The sequence below is a fragment of the Loxodonta africana genome, chromosome 13 (assembly GCF_030014295.1).
Source record: "Loxodonta africana isolate mLoxAfr1 chromosome 13, mLoxAfr1.hap2, whole genome shotgun sequence".
In the NCBI taxonomy this organism is placed as follows: Eukaryota; Metazoa; Chordata; class Mammalia; order Proboscidea; family Elephantidae; genus Loxodonta; species Loxodonta africana.
In genome coordinates, this window is record NC_087354.1 from 48,508,808 (window position 1) to 48,532,698 (window position 23,891).

Consider the following 23,891-nt stretch of genomic DNA (forward strand, 5'->3'; position numbering starts at 1 on the left):
ACTGGTGTTGGCACCACATTATTTCTTTAAGCTGGGTTAGGTCCTGTGATGTTCATTATATGACTATTTATACTTTTCATATTTCTGAAATATTTACCCATAATCTTTTTTAAAGAAAAACCCGACAGCCTAAGTCATTAGTGAATTACTGACAAGGAAAGGAACAGGAACAGGGTCTCTTGACTGCTCTGTGGTGACTGATTTCTCTTTAAGAACAGGCTGTGGACAGGTCAAATCCCTGTGTGGCGTAAAACAGTTCTGTGATAAGACACAAGCACAACACTTATGTGCAGAATTGAGGGTCCAGTCAACAGAGCTATGAGGGATGACAGAGCTGTTCAGTCACTGAAACTCAAGTTGTACCCAAACAAGATGGCCCTGGCCCCACATTTCCACATAGAAAGCCTGGTACCAAGTGGACTGGCATGGACCATGTAATTGCTGAATTTACAGAGACAGCTCCTGAGAACAGTGAATTTCAGAAGCTCCTCATATTCCCCATAGTATGGACGTGGAGGGTATGGAGTCTTTATCTATTTTAGTATTTCCTCTGACATCAATTCAACTTACCTGCTGCTCCATGGTAACTGGATCGATAAAAGTCACCAGGTCTATGGAGAAGTAACCAACCACATCTCTCATTTTACAGGCATTTCCAATTTGGAGGCACATAGAATGGAGAACTTGGGGGTCCACTGAGGTCTGAGGCAAGGTGGTGCCGGAGGAGATCAAGGGGCCGTCTGCATGAAACTGGTCCCCTGTTGACAGTATCCTGATTACTCCGTTGGGCTCTATCAGCATGTCCACCGTCAGGTTGGTGACACTTCCTGCAGGTGGGAACGCTTCAATCACACCCCCTGGCGGGAAAAGCATGGAGTAGGTAAAAGGATGGGTTCATGTGGACTTGGTGCATTTAGAGCAGAAGGAAGGAGCACAGGCCTTGGCAGTCGGACTTGGGCTCGGATCCTGGAATCACTCATGTCTTAAGAGACACTGAGCAAGCAACTTAAATTCCCTGAACTTCCTTTTCAGGGAATCTCAGGTAATAAAAAAAAAAAATCTACCTTACTGAATTATTGTGAATTTTAGAGATAATGTATCTAAAGTATTTAGCCCAATGCTTGGCATGTAGTAAGGCTCAATGAATGGTAGCTTTTACTTCTGACCATAATTAGGAAGACACTGTAAGGAGAGCATCAAGTTTACATCTATTCATTACATAAATGATGAACCCAAGAACTATGGGCAAATCCCTCAGAGGGAATTAACTACCCATAAACCAATTTGTGGAGCCCTGGTGGTGTGGTGGTTAAGAGTTTGACTGCTAACCAAGAGGTCTGCAGTTCGAATCCACCAGCTGCTTCTTGGAAACCCTATGCGGGTAGTTCTACTCTGTCCCATAGGGTTGCTATGAGTCGGAAACAACTCGATGGCAACAGGTTTTTTTAGACCAGTTTCTATGTTGATGACCCGTGCTCTTCTGGTTCAACTTCACTACTTTGTGAAGGTTTGATAGGTTTGGGTTTCTATCAGGCACAAGAGAACCCAAAACAAACCAAATCCATTGTCTTTGAGTCTATGCCCACTCATAGCAACTCGATGGAACAGAGTAGAACTACCCTATAGGGTTTCCAAGGAGCAGCTGGTGGATTCAAACTACTGACCTTTTGGTTATCAGCCAAACGCTTAACCGCTGCACCACCAGGGCACAAGAGAACATTGACCATGTATCAGCCAGAGGACTCTTATATAAAGCTAATTATACAACATTTTTTTATAAAATATAGAGCTGGGAGATGTTGATTCTCTTGAGGAACAATTGTGCCTCCTTGTTGATAATGAGAGCTTTATAATTTATCATATTTTACGTTTTGCTTGGACTACAAAAAAACACAGAGGCAAATTTGATGCTCAACCACAGCAATAACACCAGCCCTGGCTAATTTTGTGGCCTAGCTTGGTTGCTTCCACAACCATTACATGACCCCCGTTTTTTACTGTATACATATGCCTTTTACATAAAAAGTTGAAAAAAAAAAAAAAGAATGCAAAAAAAAAAAAGCAGTTTTTTTTTTTTTTACTGGTTATATGCCTTTTACATAAAACGTTGAAAAAAACAAAACAAAAACGCCTATTTGTAAAGAGTTGGATAATTTATAAGTAAAAGCAACTAAGTTTTCCCTAGACATGGCAGGCTCTGGATCCCAACAGAATTAAGGTCAACCTGACCTGTATTTCACAAATTTGCTGGGGGGGGGGGGGGGGGGGCGGGGGGGAGGGGTGGCCTTTGCCCTCAGGTGTGAGCAACAGGCCTTAATCCGCATATACGGTTAAATCCTGAGATTTGAGCAATTTCCAAATGCAGTCATCTGTTACTTTATACAAAAGACACTTTCCTTAAATGTCTATAAACTTGGCTGGAGCTTGTCCTAAAGAAAGCTGATTTGGGAAGGAAAACTGATTAATTTTGGAGAGTACACATTAACCCCTAAGTTATCTACCAGGTTGGCTTGGGAAGTGCTTTTTTTCAAACGAGGCCTGCTTATGTGTGCTGAATCATTTATAGTTGTTGGGGATTTAGCAAGGTAAATGCAGCAAAACAGAGTCTCTCTGATACAGTTAACTTGGTGGCTTTAGCTGTCACCCATGCTTTGAGAAAGGGGCCCTGGTGGTGCAGTGGTTAAGTGCTCAGCTGCTAATTGGAAGGTCGGCGATTCAAACCCACCCAGTGGCTCAGTGAGAGGAAAGACCTGGCAATCTCCTGGAAAGATTACAGCCAAGGAAAACCTATGGGGCAGTTCTACCCTGTAATATAGGGTCACAGAGTGGGAATCAACTTGATGGCATGCGACAACTTGCTCTGAAAGATAGTGCTTCAGTAGAAACATTTTCCTTTATAATTTATAAGATGACTTGAGATATTTTATTTCAATTACGCTTATTCAAACTGTCAGCATCATGACCATAGTCTTTTCACTGGCCATTTTTGTCCTTTCAAAGTGACAAATTCCTCTTTCTAAAAAATGTATTGCCTTTGTTGTAATCCCACGACAATACAGAAATCAAACCTGTAGCACATTTTGTGGTCGTAAGCACCCTTGAGAGTTGCAGAAATGGAATGAAAGAGGCGATAGTGGAAGATGGTGGGAGATGGTGGTCTTACAGTCAGCAAACCTTGGGGGGGGCCCTACTCATTCAGCAAACATTTATGCAGGGCCTGCTGTATTCACTGGGCTTAGGCCCAGGCAGAAGCTTTGCAAACACTGACTTACATGAATCAGATTTTTTTTTTAAATAATTTTTATTGTGCTTTAAGTGAAAGTTTACAAAGCAAGTCAGTCTCTCACATATAAACTTGTATATACCTTACTACATACTCCCATTTACTCTCCCCCTAATGAGTCAGCCCACTCCCTCCTTCCACTCTCTCCTTTCATGACTGTTTTGCCAGTTTCTAACCCTCTCTACCCTCCTATCTCCCCTCCCGACAGGAGTTGCCAACACAGTCTCAAGTGTCCACCTGATACAAGTAGCTCACTCCTCATCAGCAACTCTCTCCAACCCATTGTCCAGTCCATTCCATGTCTGATGAGTTGTCTTCGAGAATGGTTCCTGTCCTGGGCCAACAGAAGGTTTGGGGACCATGACCGCCGGGATTCTTCTAGTCTCAGTCAGACCATTAAGTACGGTCTTTTTATGAGAATTTGGGGTCTGCATCCCACTGTTCTCCTGCTCCCTCAGAGGTTCTCTGTTGTGCTCCCTGTCAGGGCAGTCATCGGTTGTGGCCGGGCACCATCTAGTTCTTCTGGTCTCAGGATGATATAAGTCTCTAGTTCATGTGGCCCTTTCTGTCTCTTGGGCTCGTAATTATCTTGTGACCTTGGTGTTCTTCATTCTCCTTTGCTCCAGGTGGGTTGAGACCAATTGATGCATCTTAGATGGCCGCTTGTTAGCATTTAAGACCGCAGACGCCACACTTCAAAGTGGGATGCTGAATGTTTTCTTAATAGAGTTTATTTTGCCAATTGACTTAGATGTCCCCTGAAGCCATAGTCCCCAAACCCCCGCCCTTGCTCCACTGACCTTTGAAGCATTCAGTTTATCCAGGAAACTTCTTTGCTTTTGGTCCAGTCCAGTTGAGCTGACCTTCCCTGTATTGAGTATTGTCCTTCCCTTCACCTAAAGTAGTTCTTATCTACTATCTAATCAGTAAATAACCCTCTCCCACCCTCCCTCCCTCCCCCCGTCTCGTAACCACAAAAGAATGTGTTCTTCTCAGTTTAAACTATTTCTCAAGATCTTATAATAGTGGTCCTATACAATATTTGTCCTTTTGCATCTGACTAATTTCACTCAGCATAATGCCTTCCAGGTTCCTCCATGTCATGAAATGTTTCACAGAAGAATCAGATTTTTGAGACTCACTACATACAATTACAGGGTCTAACTCTGGGCTCCCATTTCCTACTTATTTGTTGTATGATTTTGCTCTAGTTACTTCTCAGCTCTCAGCCTCAGTTTCTTTATCCATAAAACTGGGTCAGTAAAGTTTATTCTGCCTCTCATCAATAAGCTCGGTGACTACAACATGGCTGAGAAGAAAGGATAGAGATGAGCAGAAGGCAAAGATGAAGCCTTAGCTTATGGTTATATAGCTCAGGTGACAGTGGCTGAGAAAATGCTTTCTGATCTATAAATCTCACGTGAAAATAAATATTTTAGAGGAAGGCTTTGCAGGCTGACCTTGGAAGATCTAGAAACTTAATAACATCCTGTTCTGGATGGATCTGGAGATCTTCATAGTCTTCCCCTCCCAGACGGAAAACTCCTTTTTTTAACCAGTTTTGGTTGTAGGTATCTCATTTTCCACTTAGTTATGGGGTCGACTCTTTTTCTTTTACCTTTTTGTCATTGTAATTTAATTTCCAAGCTGAGAGGACACTGGAGGTCATGTAGCACAACCTGCCACAGTGACGAATTCCTTGTTAGCGTTCTTGTGAGATGCCCGTCCATCCAACCCTTTGCTTAAATAATTCAGTAGCAGGGTGTTCACTACAAATCTTCTCACTCTACTCCCCTGCCTCTGCCCTACCCAGCAGTGTTTTCTAACGACCAACAAGTCTGTCCTTTCCCTTGCTCTCATACACCAAGCTAAGATGTGTTCCTTGGTAAATATACCCACTGGCTCTGCCATGACTCCTGAGGACTTGCTGGCTCTGCCACTTCTTTAACAGAGTGATGTGAGGTGAGTTACTTAATCTTGTGTACCTGTCTCCTCCTCTATAAAGGAGGGTGAGAATGGTACCTGCCTCAGAAGATGGTGAAGAGGCTTAACTAACTTAGTATGTGTAAGCTTAGAATAGCACCTGGCACATAATAAACAACGTCTGCTATTATCATCATTGTGTTGTTGCTGCCGTGGTTATCATCTGACAGTTCTTTCATTTCATAATATTATTACTATATATCACTTCACAGATTTTTTTAGTCCCTGGAGGCTGCTATCAGATCTGACCTTAATCTTTTAAAAAGCCAACCATATCTTCTTTCCTGAACTCTTCCTTATAGGGGATGGCTCCTTAACCTTCTCTTTACCTTCCTCTGGGCATACCTGACAGAGTAAGCAGTCTTATAGACTGTGGAGCTCAGAGGTGCTCTGATCAGCAGTGACTAGAGCAGACAGATAACTCCTGTGGTCTGTCACACTAGCTTTCTCTCATCGTTCATGTAGGTAACCAGGTAAGAATGTCTGCCTTAGATTGTAACCTTCTAGAGAGCGAGGGACCACTGCACGTGTGTGCCTCCATGTAGCACTCTCACAGGGACCTCTGCGACCAGAGATAGCGTCATTTGCTCCATTTAGTCCATCATGCATGGACCTCATGATGGCATTAGAAAATGAAGATGACTTAGGATGGTCATGATGAAAGCAATGGAGGCTGGGGTTGTTTTCTGGACTGCAGAGGACCCTTATTTGGAAATTCTACCTTCAGAATTGTTGACCCAAGGTCAACAATTACTCTAAAGCAAAGATGAGAAGATAAGGGGGCAGGGAAACTAGAGTACTGGAAACAGAACAACTGGAGAACGTTGACACATTGTGAAAGATGTAACTAATATCACTGAACAATTTGTGTCGAAATTGTTAAATGACGACCTAATTTGCTGTGTAAACTTTCACCAAAAGCACAATAAAATACTAAAAAAAAAAAAAAAAGAACATGGGCCATGGTGTGCCAATGGTTTACATTTGACTACTGACCTAAAGGTTGGTGGTTTGAACCCACCCAGCAGCGTTGCAGAAGAAAGGACTGGCGACTCGCTTCTGTAAAAATTACAGCCAAAAAAACCCTATGCAGCTGCTCTATTTTATAATACATGGGGCTGTCATGAGTTGAAAGCGACCCAATGGCAACAGTTTGGTTGTTTTTTTTAATAATTTTTATCGTGCTTTAAGTGAAAGTTTACAAATCAACTCAGTCTCTCACACAAAAACCCATATACACCTTGCTACACACTCCCAATTACTCTCCCCCTAATGAAACAGTCCGCTCCCTCCCTCCACTCTCTCTTTTCGTGTCCATTTCGCCAGCTTCTAACCCCCTCCACCCTCTCATCTCCCCTCCAGGCAGGAGATACCAACATAGTCTCAAGTGTCCACCTGATCCAAGAAGCTCACTCCTCACCAGCATCCCTCTCCAACCCATTGTCCAGTCCAATCCATGTCTGAAGAGTTGGCTTCGGGAATGGTTCCTGTCCTGGGCCAACAGAAGGCCTGGGGGCCATGACCACTGGGGTCCTTCCAGTCTCAGTCAGACCAATAAGTCTGGTCTTATGAGAATTTGGGGTCTGCATCCCACTGCTCTCCTTCTCCTTCAGGAACAGTTTGTTTTTTTGTGTTACCTTCAGAGCTGGAACTAAGACCATTTCTGTTGTCCCAGAGAATGGAAAGGGAATTAACACTTATTAAATACTTATTTTGTGTCAGGCTCCATGGTAGAAACTTTCATATCTATATTTTATTGAATCCTCGCACCCCTGTGAGGAGGTAAGTAAGTGAGGAACCTGGGCCTCCAAGGGTGTAAGAACCTTGCTCAAGGTCATGGATGAGATTTAAACCAAGGTCATCTGATTCCAAAGCCCACCTCTCAGGAGGTCTGTAGTGCAAAGAAAAAGTAAAGCCCAGGACCTTGAGCTATGTACATCATGCTTGGTACACACAGTTCCTATTTACTTAAGAGGCTGGGTGCAAGATAAATATTTGGGCAAAGCTTAAGAAAGAAAAAAGCCTGCTCATAGGAGCACTTTTCTCAACCAATACAAGGGATGCAGAGTATTTAAATTGGCCCTAGGTTGACCCAAAACTTGAATTCAAGGTTGTGTAATGACTAATCCTTGACAGAAACTTTACAGTCTTATTTACCTTGACTGAGAAATGTTTGGAGGAATTTCCTCCACGTTGGGAACCGTTTCTCATTGACTGGCTGTGCGTGCTGTGCTAAAATGCCCGCCAGCTCCTCCGAGATCTTCACCAAAGCTGGCTCCTGCAGAAACAAATTAAATAGAACCACAAGCAATTTTACTACAGAAATGAAAACTGCTTGTGGAGTGATTAAAAACCAGGCCTCCAACAGGCAAAAAAAATGTGGTTACTGTTTACCCAGAGTCAGAAAGCCATTTTGAAAATTTTCTCTATTTCTCCCAGCCATTTCAGTTTTCATATTTCAAAATGGTTTGGCCCCCGAAAAACTGCTGAGCATGGTGCCTGTTGTCTCTGAAAGGCACCTTCTGTCTGAGTGTCCTTGGGCAATGTCCCTCCCTGCTCTGGGACTCAGTTTCCCTTTATGTAAAATGTGGGGTTGACTAACTTGTCCCTTGCCCCTTCAGACCTGAATGTTTTTTATTCTATGACCCTAACAGGATTGACCCTGGGAGAAATTATAGAGTTGGCAAGGTATTTCTGTGTACTTCCCTATCTTGAATCTGTGCCCTTTCCCACTCAATGGCAGGCCGGGATATTCTATAACTGTGGGATCAAAGCCTGAAACTGCTGAAGCTGTAAAGATGGGATTTTAGGCAGGGCAGGTTGGAAGAGCAGGGCCAGCCACAATCTGCCTGAAATTCTCCTACTAGGGCAGATTCTCATCTGCCTAGACGAGATATGCTGGCCCCATATCACCAGTAAGACAACCCAAGACTACAGAGCCTCTTGTCAAATGAAAACCCATGCTGGAAACCCTCTGGCTTTTTAATGTAAAAGGCCTTCGTTTACTGGGACAATTTTTTTTTTTTTGGATGTCATAAGTTACAATGCTCTTTCCTATTAGACTGTGTAAAGATTTTTCAAATAGAAGCTACCGCTTCCGATTTGATTTCTGCCAGAAGCGGGTCAGGGCATTGGATATGAGACAATTTGATGGGCAGTATTCATATTTAAAATATGGGACAGGGCAAGAAAACTCAGACTGGCTTTGGGTGCAGTGGAACTTCCAGACCTAAGAGGGACACTGAGTAATGCCGAGGAGGCAGGAAAGCGGTAGCTTTGCAAGTGGCACGGGGCTGAAAGGGATCTTAGACGACATGTGCACGGGCATTTATTTCCAATTTCCCCAGTGTTAAAAAGTGACAGCCAACTCTTTGGGACATCTGGATCACTCTGGGTCCAGTGCTTTCTGAAAATCTACAACAGAAGATAAAAGATCTGAAAGTATACTCTAAAAAATAGCAGGTCCAAATAAGCTGAATAATTCCTGAAATATTCAGAAAATCCCAGTGGGAGAGTCTCATTGCTTAGCTTAGTAAATGCTTGACATACAAAACAAAAACGCCATGAGGAATGGAGAGAGCGCCCTGGCCCACTCTTGGTTCCGGATGACTCGCTGTCCGGATGACTCGCTGCACAGTAGGGGGAGGTCTGTTAAGAAGGGCTGGGGAAGCAGGCTCATGTAGGGAGCTTGTGCCTTGCGATGAAGAGGCAAGAAAAACTGCTGTCAAAGCAATGGGCTTTTCCCACCCTTCGCATCCTGCACCATGTAATGTGTTCTCTGATCTTTGCTGTCAACTAACTACCTGACTTCCCAAACCCTGCATCTAAATCATAAACAAGCACACGAAACCAGTAACTCCAACAACCCAGACCCCTCTGTTTCTTACCAGAGTACTGTCATCCAGACTCATCTTTCTTCTTATTTTATACATGTTTCTGTTAAAACTGCTCTACTGTTGTGAAGAAGACCAATTGTCTCTGATTCTTGAGGCGGCCCAAAGCTGGGACGCTGAAGGATGGCTTTAGATTACTGACCAGCTCGGGAAAATGGAATCAAGGAAAGGAAGCCTTGCAAATCAGGTCCTCTCCCAGGCAAGTGCAAGCTTCGTCTTTGTTCTGCCTTGATTAAAGGGCCTTTCTCTGGTCCACTTTTGAAAGTTGTTAAACCATCTATCCAGTTACCTGCTATTATGGATTGAATTGTGTACCCCAAAAAGATATAAAGTCCTAACCTCTGTAAAGAGCCCTGGTGGTAGAGTGGTTAAGAGCTCAGCTGATAACCAAAAGGGTGGCAATTCAAATCCACCAGCTGTTCCTTGGAAACCCTATGGGATAGCTCTATTCTGTCCTATAGGGTTGCTATGAGTCAGAATTGACTTGATGGCAACGAAGTTTTGTTTTGTTGTGTTTTTTAACCTCTGTAAGGTCCCTAGATGGTGCAAACGGTTTGTGCTCAGCTACTAACCTAAAGGTTGGCAGTTTGAAACCACCCAGAGGTACTATGGAAGAAAAGTCCTGGCAATCTGCTTCTGTTAAGATCACAGCCAAGAAAACTCAATGAAGTAGTTTTACTCTGTAACACATGGGGTTGCCATGAGTTGGAATCAACTAACAGTAACAACCCCTGTGTCTGTGAATGTGACCCTGTTTGGAAATAGGGGTTTTCTTTGGTTATGTCAATGAGGGCATACCAAGTAGGATGGGTCCCAAACCTAATCCTTTCTGAGTGGTAACTTAAAAAAAAACAGAAAAAAGACATGGAGAGAGACACACCCAGGGGGAAGATGCCACAGGAAGATGCATCTAGAAGTAGCACAGGCATGCCAAGGATTGCCGGCAGCCACCAGAAACCAGGAGAGAGGTCCACAGAAGGAATGGATGTGGCTGAGACCCTTGAGACCCTGATTTGGACTTCAGCCTCCAGAGCTGTGAGAAAAGCCAGTCACTTTTTTGGTATTTTGTTATGGTAGCATTAAGCCCAAAAAAATCAAACTCATTGCCGTCACGTCGATTCTGACTCATAGTGTTCCTATAGGACAGAGTAGAGCTACCCCATAGAGTTTCCAAGGAGCACCTGGTAGATCTGAACTGCCAACGTTTTGGTTAGCAGCCGTACCACTTAACCATTATGCCACCTGCCATGTGGCCATTCACGTCTGTATAGTCCAAAGAGAAGTCATTCATTCATTCATTCATTCTTTCATCCATGTATTTAAAGATTACAGAATGTCAAGACTTTCAAGAAACTTCCTTAGGGGAAATACGTGTTTATGTGTTTGGTGGGTGGGGGTGAAGAGGAAGCAGTGAAGGAGCAGAAGAAAATCTTGCTACCTAAATCTTGAAACTCAATCTCTATCAGTTGAGGATCAAGTCCAAACTCTCAGGACGGCCCACAAGGAAGGCCCTTTATGATCTGGCCTCTGACTCTTAAGTAGCCTTATCTCCCTCCTCTCAGCTCCCAGCCTCCTCCTAAACTGCCCAGGCTCAGCCTCCTTCCTCTGCCTTCTTTCCTGTTTTTCCTCTCTGGCTGGCTCCTCTCGCCCTTTTTGAGTTAGTTCCAGTCACACCTCCTTCAGGAAGCCTTCTCTACCACCCCAGTGAGTGTCCTTTCTCAATGCTCTCCAGTTCCTGTGAGGCTCCTTCATGGCATGGATGGTGGCTTTGAGGTCTGTCTCTCCACTACCCAGCACAGGGAACACTACACGTTTATGGAATGAATCATGGTGGCAGTGACACAGGGACCCAGCCCTTAACAACTGAAGTTACAGAGTTAGAGAAGTGTGAAGCCTCTCAACAAGAACCTGCTGTTCAGGAATCCCCTGAGGGCATGACCACTTAAGAACCACCAATTCTTCCTGGGCTTATTTTATGGGATTCCCTGTCTCTGATAGGTACTGTGAAGATGAATGAGGTGACATTTATAAAGTGTCACCTCAGATGCAACAAGCTACATGAGGGCAAAGAATTAACTCGTAAAGATGCTCCTTGTGTGAGGCATCCGGATACTCTTCCAAGCTGCCGCCACTGTCCCTGCTTACAAAGCCAACCTATCTGCCTTGACACTGAGAGCTTTTACTGTGCATGAAGCCACAGCAAGGGGGTAAATTTCCTAGAGGAAAGACTGATGCAGGAATCTGGATGATGAATCGTGTCCCATCACGAGAAGTATACAGCTAAAGGGACTGACGGGGAGGCTAGCACACACTGAGGCAGCGTGGGGCCGTGATTAACTCCTGGACAGGAACAGTGATGGCATGCTGACCATTCAATTTATCTCTTTATTTTGAAAATGTCTGATGTGAAATACAAGTATTATACTAACACATGGGATAATCACATCAGATGATAAAATGGTGGACAATCACACAATACTGGAAACTGTGGCCTAACCAAATGGATACACATATTTTTGGGGGACAGATTCAATCCATGACACCAATACGTGATTGAAGGCAGAAAGAAACGGGGTTGGGTGAACCATTGGCTAACTTCCTTTCTCTCTCCCTTTTCTATCCTCCCGAAGTGTGGTGTGTGTAATATCCACTATAAGCCAGCCATTGGGGTGCAATTTTCCCTGTCTTACAAACCTGTGATATTAGTTAGAAGTTTCTTTCAGTGACTGACATCAAGGTAATGGAGTTCATCGAGCATATCAGTTAGAGTTAATGACTTTCGGGGTGTGGGAAGAAAATATATGTTGTGAATGATAAGCAAATGTCAGAAAAATATATTTTCTGACAAATCCAGAATCCCAGATTTTCATTCCATCATGACTGTACTGTCTCTGGCCATGGACCTCAGCTGCTGGCCTTTGTGAAGCTGACAGCTCCAGAGCTCCAGAAGAAGCTTCAGCCCCATCTTCACCACAGCACAGGCTTGTTCACTCTTTGTCCAGTGCTTGTATTTACCCCTCAGAGCACATCAACAATAGCCACGACCTTGGAAGGTTCCAAGATATAAGCAGAAGGCCTAGAGGCTTCATCAGCTGACCAGTGGATCCTAGAGATTCTAGTCTATCAAGCATGGGCCTTGTCTCTCAGCTCTCTCTCTGTCTCTCATTTTCTATCAAGAAAGTGTAAATTTGAAGAAAGAGATATTTGGCTGAAGGAAATTCAGGATGTCTCAAGGGGAGATGCTAGCATATCCAATTTAATACTGCCCTCAATGACTAGAACTACTTCAAACTCCAGAGAGTTTGTTTTCCCAACCAGTAAATTCCAAGTATATGCATGTGTGCATATTCGGGAGGATGGAGAGGAGAAAGAAGGAATACAAATTAGAATGCTCTCAATATCAGTCCCACCAAACTTGTATTTGATTTTGGGAGCTTCTTTTGCTAAGACTTCAGTGGCGAAGTAAATAAAATAACTTTTTGGGAAATCACCTCCAGACTCCCACATTAGGCTTTATTGGAAGGTATTCAAAAGAAAAAACCAAGAAGCCTGCCTAGATGGCTGTTTTATAGAGGCTTCTGATATCCCTAAATGGAGGAATGAGAGTAGCACAAAGGGCAAGACAATGACCTGAAAAAATAAGCAAGAATGTCAGCACTGAAAGGGGCCATATGGCCTCTCTAGGACAAGTGTCTCGTGTAAGAGAAGAGGGGATGGTGGCATCTACAGTCACACATCGAGGGAGACAGTAGGGGCTCTCTGGCTGCCTTCTGACTCCTGGGTGAGCGTTCGCCACCACCCCTGCTGTCTTTTTCAGAGGGTACAGGAAACCACGAAAGGTCCTCAGGATTTGAACTGGCTAGCAGCACCAAGACGGAGGGAAGGAAGGGGTTTGAAATTTGATGGCGAATTTAGAAAGGTTGCTTTGCCGTGTACAGTATCCATTTTGTCACTGTAGGCATTTTTTAAAGATAAAATAATGGCTCTGTAAGTGCTCAGCTGCTAACCAAAAATGTCGGCAGTTCGAACCCACCAGCGGCTCAGCAGGAGAAAGATGCGGCAGTCTGCTTCCATGAAGAGTCCAGCCTTGGAAATCCAATAGAGTCACTGAGTTGGAATTGACTCGATGGCAACTTTTTCTTTTGAAGCTTACTGAAACCTTAGAATAGGCCAGGTATTGTGCCAGGTGGTTTACACTTATTATCTCATAGCCACTCTCTGAGGTAGGTATTATTACCTCCATTTCAAAGATGTCACACAGCCATGAAGTAGCAAAAGTGGGATTCAAATCCAGTGGCTAACAATATGCCACCGCGCAGTGAGATCTGTGTCCGTGACTGCCATCGCTGGGCATAAATGGTCAGTCTGGGTCAGGCTAGATCATCCACATGTGATGCTCTCGGAGCTGTCAGATTTATTAAAAAAAAAAAAAAAGGTAGCCTGGACATCTCGTGTTAGCTGCACAGCACCTATAACCTCTCGTTCAGGGCAATGATATCCCAAATTTCCTTTTACAAACTGCCCATGTCCCATTAGCCAGGCAAGTTGATTGAGAGTAACTCCACTCAGCTCCTAGGGTGGGCTTCTGATTAGCAAAGCCTTATCCTGGCCACAATGATTGGCTCAGGGATGGGCACATGACCCAATTCAGCCAATCAAATTTGCTGGGGCCTTCTGAAACAGAAACTTCATGTTCTGAGAATGCTACCAGGTGAGATGTTCTCGCTTCCCATTGCTTTGTCCAAGGACAACCTCCAGGAGCAGCTGGCAGCCATCTTGCAATCGTGAGGAAAGCAAGCAAGCCTTAGGATGGATCAGGCACTATGAACAGTACAGAGGAGAGATGGAAAGTAACTGGGTTCTTGGTGATATCACTGAGCCATGGGATTAAGCCATGTCTGAAGCCAAACCTATCTTTGGATTTTCAGTTAGCTGCAATAACAAATTCTCTTGTTTAAGCCATTTTGAGTTGGGTTTTCTGTTCCTTGACGTTTAAACATTTTTAACTGATACAAATGAGTAAGCCAAACCTTGATCCATGATCCAGGAGGACATTTTAAGCCAGCAAATGCTCTGATCACCCTATGCTCTGGTTACTCTCATTCTGCAATTGGTACTTGAAAGTTTTCGCTCATTCCTTTCCATTAAGATCATTTGACATAGTCCCTCTTTAGAGTGCAAAAAATATGCTGAGAGGATGAAGAAAAAATGAAAATGTCTTCAGCAAGTCATAAACTACTTCCCACACCTACTTAAAGTTTAAGGACTGCTTTAATACTCCACGTTTAATTGTTAATTGAGAATTTAAAAATCAAAAATGCCAACTTTGCCTTCGATGAGATGTAAAATTATGCTGCTGTGGAAGGTAACATAATGTAAAACAGCCAACATTACCAAGGCACACAAATGTTTTCGGTATGTAAAATGCTTTGTAAAATATTTGCTCCATCTGCTGAAAGCGGCAAAGACAATTTTCCCTCGATAGCTAATGGCCCATTTCGGCTGTGTGGCAAGTGATGCGCTGTGGTGGCGGCTCTCATTAAACAGAACGGTGAAAATGCGGTATATAATTCCATACTTATGCAGCATTATCCACTCGCTGCTTCTCCAGGAGTCTATCCCTTATTATCTAGGCCTCCACCTTGCACCAACATGCAGGCCTAGCAGTTGATTTGACTTGAGAAGCATTTTGTCCAACTGAGGCACATATGTTGTGCCTCCATTCCAAAGCTCAGAACAACTGCTTCACCACCGACCAGAAACACTAAAGGTTCATTCCCTTTCAACTTTCCAGCACTTAAACTGCTGTTTCTTTTTTTCCCCTCACCACAGGGGGCCATGATTTTCTTTCTAGGCTCACCCTGTCGCACTGCATGCTGGGGATTTCAATAGATAAAGATTAAGCGCTCCTTGAAATTCTTAACTGAACGTTGTACATACACAAAAGCAGGGAAATTCTACCCCAGCCCCAAGCTGCTATCATAACAGCTCCCCAAACACTGCCCTGGGCTTGCGGTCTATGTGGCTTCTGTGATCTCTCTCTCTAAAAAAGCTGTTTACACTACACCCTGAATCACTTCAACATCTGCTAAAGGAACCATTAAAGAGAAATAATCCAGGGTGGTTTAAAAAAAAGAATATGGTCCAGTTCTTGGAATGATATTAAAAAGTAGTTACAGCAGCAAGTGGCTGATTTTTTTTGAAAAAAATTTTTAACCTTGGAAAATGGTTGTAAAGAAAATTATGTTAAATACAAGAGTGACATCAGGTAAATACATATGGCTCTTTTAAAGATTACACAATATTTTAAAGCAGAAACCATGCAGTTTTAAAACCAACCCTAAGTGGGAGTAGCCATAATTATTATTACTAGTAATAGGTTTTCTTTCTTTCCACTTAGAGAAATAGCACTGGTTGAGAAAATTGCATACGCTGATTAAAGCTCTTTAATGGAAAATGAGAAACAAAAGAAAACACATGTGCCCTTTGGATTTGATTTTTCATTCAAGTGGTGAGAAAGAGGGGTGAGCTGGCTGAAGGGAATGAGAGACTATCGGGAGAATTTATATTTTAATTTTATACAAAAGGCAAGCAGCTACTTTTCTTAACCAGAGCTGTGCCTTCTTTGCTAGTTTCACCCCCTACAGGTGTATATACTTGAGGCTGATGTCGTAGCATTATTTATCCTTGTTTTCTTCTACAGACCATGCTCATGAACATACCAGTATAATAAATCAGTGAAGGCCAGGTGAGGATTTTTTCTTTTTTTATCTGGAGTCGGTGCACCAACATACGAGTCTTCTCCAGGGTGTCCCTCTTTCACCGAGGGGCATGGAGGACAGACGACCAGAAGCAAATGATGCAGTCGCCGTCAGAGGAGAGTAAAACTCATTCTGAGTCCGTTCCAAAGACACATGCCTCCTTTGTGGGTTTTTAGCAAAGCAGACATCTCCAAAAGGACTCCAACAGGGACTTCCTAGATGTGAAAAAGCTAACTGAATTCTCATTCCTCTCATCCTTTGCTTTATTCCTTCCTTCCACGCTGTTATTGCGAAAAACTGGCAGTTAAATTCAATTGATTCAAAATATTCTGGATCCATCTGGCCGCCAACCCTGGAGCTGAAGCGGCGATAGCGCCTCACTGCTGTTTTCAAGCATTTGCCTCTCCTCCAGTCCCCAGATGGTGGGAGAAACATTTAAACCTCCTTTTCTCTGCCTTGTACAATAGACCTTGGCACCATTTCAACTGTTTACTCCGGTAATTAACAGCTCTGATACCACAACAATTACAACTCCTACACTCTCACCACAATAATGCTATGAATTAGTGAGAGCTAATGGCTGGAAGGTAGAGTGTTTCCAGACTGCGAGATCTGTGCATTTTTAGAATAAAATAAAAGGTACAAACAGCACGCTTGCAGTAGACAATGATTACCTAGTAATTAGTTTACACAAAGCTTCCTATTTAATGGCAAAACTCTGTAATTAACGTGTGACAGAAAATCAAAGGGTACTTTGTAAGCATATGAAAAATTAACACTGCAGGCCCATAGCTTTATGTACTGATTAGAAGCATATTAAATCAATAGGACACACAAACCAACAGCTTGTATGGCTGATTATTATAGGTCCTTGGAAGGGGTACCCTGGCTTTCATTTAACTTGGGGAGGCAATTTTCCTTCTCCTGCCATCTTCTTCAGGCAGACAGAAGCACCTCAGACCCAGCCCTGGCAGCCTCATGAAAATAACCACTGAACTGGAAGAAAACATTCTAAGTCATTCTCAGAGATAAGGAAAAATATGTAAATGATTAAGACTTTGCAATGATGGTGGTAACATGCTGCTACACTAATTAGAAAAGATACCAACTGGAACCAGAAAATGAAGTAACCAGGTCTCAATCTTTTGGTCAGAAATAATCTCTACCAAGACAATGCCTCTTTATTCAATATGTAGAAAGTTCAAAGAACTGGAAGTGTTTTCTATTTTCAAATGATGAGAAACCAGGCTGCTATCTAGGTTTATTTTTCTTAAAAGCATTATCTGGGTAAGCTGTAGCGCAGGCACCATTTTGGATCAACAATTTGTATGTTCAACAGCCATAATCCTGTATAATGGACACACAGAACAATATTCTGGAAGTTTACCAGATCCTAAAGAACCTTCAAAATCACCAAAGAAAGATTAAGTTGTACACATTTGTTCAACGTTACCTGTATTTTATTGTAATACAATTTTCTGGTAATATTAATAGTAACAATTAAAAATTTTTTTCTGGTAATATTAATAGTAACAATAGCAGGTAGCATTTCTTGAAGGCTATTATGTGTTAACCACATTGCTAGCCAATTCATAAGGATTATCTTATTTCATTCTTACCATCCCCCATCAGGCAGGTATCAATATTATCCATATTTTACAGGTGAGGAAACAGGAACTTGGGCAGTTGAAGTAACTGACCCATGGTCACCTCCCTAGTAAGTGTGGGAGTCTAACCAAGGTGTGCCTGGCACCATAGTTAGAGTTCCTGACCAGGAAGCCAATCTCTTAGTTATTCTGAACATTCAATTATCCAGATGAGCCTATCCCGACACCCATTCTGTTTAAAAGGGAGTTTACTCTGTCAGCTTGGAACAGGAGATTAAAAGGCAAAAAGGGGCAAATAAAATATTTGATTGTTGTCTTAATTATCTAGTGTGCTACAACTGAAATACCACAAGTGGGTAGCTTTAAAAAAAAAAGCAAACTGAAATTCATTTTCTCACAGTTTAGGAGGCTAGAAGTTCGAATTCAGGGTGTGGGCTCAGGGGGAAGGCTTTCTCTCTTCTGTCAGCTCTAGAGGATGGTCCTTGTCTCTTCTGAGCTTCTGCTCTTGGGCAACCTTCATGTGGCTTGGCATCTCTCTACCCCCATCTCTGCTTGCTTGCTTGTCCTAATCTGCTCTTTTTATATCTTGTAAGAGATTGACTCAAAACACACCCTACACTAATTAACCTCATTAACATAACAAAAACAACTCATTCCCAAATGGGATTATAACCTCAGGCACACAGGTTAGGATTTAGAACACATATTTTTGGAGGACACAATTCAATCCATAACATTCCACCCTTTGGCCCCCAAAATTCATGTCCTTCTTACATGAAAAACACATTCACCCCATCACATCATCCTAAAAGTCTTAAATCAACTCCAAGTCCGAAATCTCATCTTCTGAGTCATCTAAATCAAATATGGGTAAGACTTCAGGCATATTCGATCCTGGGGCAAAATTCTTCATCTTCTGTGAGCCTGTGAAATCTAGACTATAAGTTATCTGCTTCCAAAGTACAGTGGTAGAAAGGCACAAGGTATACATTTCCATTAGAAATGGGAGAAATTGGAAAGAAAGAAGAGATAACAGGTACCAAGCAAGTCCAAAATCCAACAGAACAAATTACATTAGCTCTCAAGACTTGAAAATAATCTTCTGTTCTCTGAGACTATCTGGGCAACAGCTGTGCCCTCCAGATTCTGAGTGTTGGCCATATCCTCTGGATTCTGAGTGGAGGCCCCTGGCCCTGGGCTTCAACTCACTTCTAGGCCCACTGGGACTGCAACTCTGCTACTTCAGCTTTGGGTGGGCCCATCTCCTACTCCATCTGAATGGTGACCCCACCTCCTTGGCCCAGGCAGACTCCATTCTTCTGCCCCATGGGCATGGCAGCCCCAGTCCCTCAGCTTTGGGTGGTGGCCCCATCCCCCTCGTGCATCTTAATGGCAGCCTTACGCTCTGGAACTTGGTTGGTGAAGATCTGACTCTTTGAAATCTATGAGGCCCCACCCTTTGAGATCCAGGAGACTGTGGCCCCACCCTTTGAAACTGAGAAAGCCCTGCTTCCCATGCTCTTTCCAACAGTTCTGATGATCTCTAAGCTGCTCCAGGGATGGTCCTTTTCTTTTCTTGGAGGACAAGAGATGTAGCTCCTTTGGCCTGCTTCCTGCCTGTAGAATTCCAAGAGGCAGACAACATTCTTTCCTTTCATTCTTTCTCTGTCCCCATCAGTCCAAGCTGATGGATTTTCTGCTGTGGTAGTTGGTTACTATCCATCAGTCCCAGGCTTAATCTCTTTAACTAAAGACAATGTAGACATGTCCCTGGTGAAAAGAGAGAGGGCAGAGTGGGACCTGGAACCATACTTTTTAACCTAAAGATGACCCTGTGTTCATCACAAAATGAGAATGCTGTTCATCAACTACATGACTTCTTTCCATGTGGAAGTTTTTCAAGGTAAGATAATGTTATCAATTGGGCACTCATACTTTGATCAGTTCAAATGACTAAGCCACCAAGAAAAAATGAAAGAATAGTGCTCTGTCATCATTGTGGCCATCAGGTAACATTCTGCTTTCCCTAAAATCACCTACATGTCTACAGTAGTCCCTCAGTATCCACAGGGGATTGGTTCCAGGACCCCCATGGATATCGAAATCCACAGATGCTCAAGTCCCTTATATAAAATGTAGGAGTATTGGCATATAACCTATGCACATCCTCCTGTATACTTTAAATCATCTCTAGATTACTTATAATACCAAATACAGTGTATATGCTATGTAAATAGTTGTAATACAGTACTGTATTGTTTAGGGAATAACGATAAGACATGAGGCAAACAATGCTCAAAGAAAAGAGTGCTGGAGAGAGACTGAGGATCTGTGAAATGGTGGGAGACTACAGCAGGGTATGCCTACACATGATTTCATTCACATAGATTCAGCATACTGCTCAGTGTGTGGCAAATTCAAGTTTTGCTTTTTGGAATTTTCTTTTTTTTTTCTGAATATTTTTGATCCACAATCATTTGAATCCACAGATGTAGAACCCTCGGATACAGAGGGCTGATTGTATACTAATTTTTTTCAATGTGACTATAGCTTTTCAGCATCTCTTGACTCCATGACTTTGTTTCAAGTCCGAATTGCAAAAGGTCAAATAAGTCTGGTTCTACATTAGATAGGAGCAAAAAAAGATGATCTTTATATTAGATATTTGAGTCTATGGTGAATATTGCCTACATCAAAAATCAGTATCTGTATAGGTTGCAAAAGAATCTCAAAACAGTTCAAATACCCATAAACAGCACTGTTTTTAATCTGTTGCCTACAATATACCAAGGAGAAAAATCATGGTATTGAGTCATAAATTGCTATGCAAATGATGCTATTTGTAAGTATTAACATAATTTAGTGCTTACAGTCATATTCTCATTTCTAATAATTCTCCCAGAATGGAGCCTTTCTCTGGACTCTTAGCCTGCAGGATAGTCTTTCATCAAGAAGCTGAAATTTTTAATAACCTGCCAGCGTATGTTTTGTATGTGCCAGGGTAGGCTTGATGACACAACATCTTCATTATGAAAAGAAACAGGTCTACAAACTGTAATAGGACATTAAAACATGCCTGTGCCCATAAAGTAATGTTTTCATGTCTAAATGTGCGTCATTACCATGGTCTTCTGGAACAAAAGAGAATTCTAATCCTAAACTCTCAAGAGCTACACTCAATGGGGATTGCGGTACACTTCCACTCTGAATACGATTGAACTTTGAAGGCAAAAGGTGTCCTTAAGTCTCCTACCAAAAAAAAAAAAAAAAAAAAGCTTTTCAGAGCTGCTGAATTTTTAACTTTTATTCTCGGTTGTTCACTTCATCAAGCCTAAGCACAGGCCCCAAGAATGTAAAAAAATTCCTGAATAATTACTTTTTCCATTGTTAAGTTTTTAAAAATGATTTAGGTAGATTATTAATTATTCAAGAGTTTCACATTTAAAAACATTAACGATAACGCCAAATGTATGTGGTGACTATTGAAAATGGTATTTATAATAATTGAAATTAAATAATGTACAGTCAGGCTCCTAAGTACAACTAAGCCAACTGTCAGCATTTTACTTTTTAAAAAAACTTAAAGTCAAACATTTCAAATTTATCATAGTCTGGCGTTGGGAGAGTCCTTTAAAAATTATTGGTTCGAGATACTGATAGTAGCAATTGCTTTTCACATTAAAATTTCAATTTTTTAAGGAAAAAAATCAAAGTTTTTTAATCTCAACTGTTTCGCTTTAAAAAGAAAATTCTGCACAACATGAAATAAAATCCAGTTCAAAGACAGCACAAGGGAAACCTCTATGGATTTCAAAATTAAATACATTTTCCTTGTTTTTTTGAAGAGTAATTCACTTTGGTATCCTTTAAATAACATGTAAAAAGCTGGCAGTGACAGGTAACTTCATTGAGCCCATTCATTGATGGAGGCGAAAAAGGCCCAGGACAGATCATGGGGAGAACAGTAACATTCATCAAAGGGAACTCTCTCTTTTGACTGTTCTCTAGATATATTCATCATTCCACTTTCGCCAGAACAATGTGGTTTCCTCTAGTGTGCCTCTCCCTTTCTATCACTGTGTCCTGATTCATAGACCACTGTACTGGGACGCTTAAAGCAGAGGTAAATCACTTTGCACAGCCCACTGCTATGTATTCGGGGAGGGAAGGAACCAGTTAAAGGGATTCGCATCTGAATTTTCCTAATCAGTTCTGCTTTAACCAGTAGGTCGGCCAAAACAGGTATCTGGGATTAAGAGAAGCCAGATAAATTCAGGTCTCTGGCTGAAAACTAAGGCAGCTTTTCAAATGGCGGGTTTAATTTATATGTTAAGCCATATGAAATTATTTTAGTATTTAAGTATTTGGATGGACCGAGAGGTTGTATAATTCATCCCCCACGATGTACATGAAAAAATCTACACACATATACTCACATGCTAAGACTTCCTACCTATTGCTCAGCTTTTGTTGGGAGATTTTCCAGCTGGGATGTACTATTTTCTCAGCATCTTGTGGGGATCAGCAGATGTGTAAATTTCCTTGAGTTATTTTCAAAAACATATGAATGCTGACAGAATGCTATTATATCTTAGCTTCCAGGTGACAACTACTCACTAATAGAATTTTTCTCTCATAATAAAACACAGGTAGCTTAATAACGACAGTTTTTAGAAGTACATGATTAGACCCACTTCAAGCAAATGATGAAATCTGAATCTTACTTGAGTAGTTAAAAATTACTTCCTAGTTATCATAATGGGAAATCCTGGTAGCGTAGTAGTTAAGTACCGTGGCTGCTAACCAAAAGGTGGGCAGTTTGAATCCATCATGTACTCCTTGGAAACTCTATGGGGCAGTTCTACTCTGTCCTATAGGGTCACTATGAGCCAGAATCGACTCGAGGGCAACGGTTTGGTTTTTGGCTTTTAATTATCATAATCGACTTGAAGATATGAACGAAGACTGTTAGAACCCAAGGGCTGGACACTTAAAATATTCTGACTAACCCCATTCATTCTGTATCAAAGAACTAAGACTCAAGTGAGGCAAAATGACTTGCTTAAGATCTCCCTGTTGGTAGGTGACAGAGCTGAGCCTAGAAGAAAGTACTTTCATCTTCTAGTGAGCCTTTTGCTTCATCTCCTGTTTATAGACACTGAGGGTTTGAGCTACCCTTGAACACTTACTTGTGCCCATTTCTTGCTCCAATCTTCTTGACTATATCTGCTGTTCTCCTTTAGGGCCCACTTGTAGCACTTTAGGTGGGAGGAAATGTCACAAAATGCAGTCCCGTTTCCTCCAAATTCATCGTTTATTTTAAAGATCCAGCGCTGGATTTCCAGGTGATCAGTGATTAGCTGACTCAGCTGTTCTATCATCTGTGGGGCCAAAGACACAGCAACATTTAATGCAGCTAGTGTCCTGGCATTCCTTTTTTGTTGCATTTACTTACTTGTACTTCTCATGTGCCTTTACTCCCAATGGTCTAGTCATTCAGTTATCTTCCAGTTATTAAGACAGACTGGGAGAGGTTTTAAGGGATGTAGATATGACATGAAGAAATCATTGACCAACGGGACCAAGGATATATTTAAAAGTATAGTCTTAGTCATAAGAAATTCTGATATTACCGTCTTGCTGGCTTGTGAAAGCAAAATAAAAAATTCTTGAATACGTGTAATTGAATCTTGGTATTGTTTTCTTTTTCAGAGAACTGTGTGTTTACCTATTGATTGATCAAATGATTTTTTTATAGTTTCAAGACTAGAAGGAGCTATAGTCTGAAACTTTAACTGTTTGGAGCTTTGTTGGGCTTTTAAATGTTACAGTCTAAAAAATATTTAATATTTTTCCTCATTAATATACATGAAGTACATTGTTTGACTGGTCAATTGGCCATTTGTGACGAAGTGTATCATATGAACGAAACAGATAAAGGAGATAAAACATTCATGGAAGCAACTTTTCTTGAATAAACACCTACCATACATTTTATTTTAAATAGCATTCTCTCAAGAATTGGACTCAAATACATGGAAATTTAAGGGATAGAAGTTCAAGCTCTAATATCAAAATGATAAAAGTAATAACATAAAAATAATATTAATGACATCTAGCATTACCAGACTTTCACTAGGAGCCAGGCCCTTGGCTAAGCTCTTTACATAAATTTTCCTCTTTAATTCTTAAAATAACCTATGAGATATTGTTGTTGTTTGGTACTGTGGAGTCTATTTGCAACTCACAGCAACACTATATGACAGAGTAGAACTGCCCAAAGGGTTTTCTTGGCTGTAATTTTTTTTGTTTAATTTTAGAGGCGAAAGTTTATAGCACAAATTAGTTTGTCATTCAAAAATTT

The 23,891-nt window shown here is 41.7% G+C and overlaps 1 protein-coding gene across 3 annotated transcripts in view; it reads right to left on the reverse strand.

Annotated features, from left to right (window-relative positions):
• The window catches only part of IQCH (IQ motif containing H), a 123,331-nt gene that overhangs the window by 68,270 nt on the left and 31,170 nt on the right, over positions 1–23,891 (reverse strand). For 2 of the 3 annotated variants that reach the window (XM_023558367.2, XM_064267372.1), the window contains exons 5-7: positions 22,717–22,908; positions 7,424–7,544; positions 571–857 (exon numbers count right to left, since the gene is read on the reverse strand). In XM_023558367.2, the coding sequence (XP_023414135.2) occupies positions 571–857; positions 7,424–7,544; positions 22,717–22,908 (600 nt within the window). The remainder of the gene's footprint in view (positions 1–570; positions 858–7,423; positions 7,545–22,716; positions 22,909–23,891) is intronic. The other variant, XM_064267371.1, reaches the window with a different exon arrangement.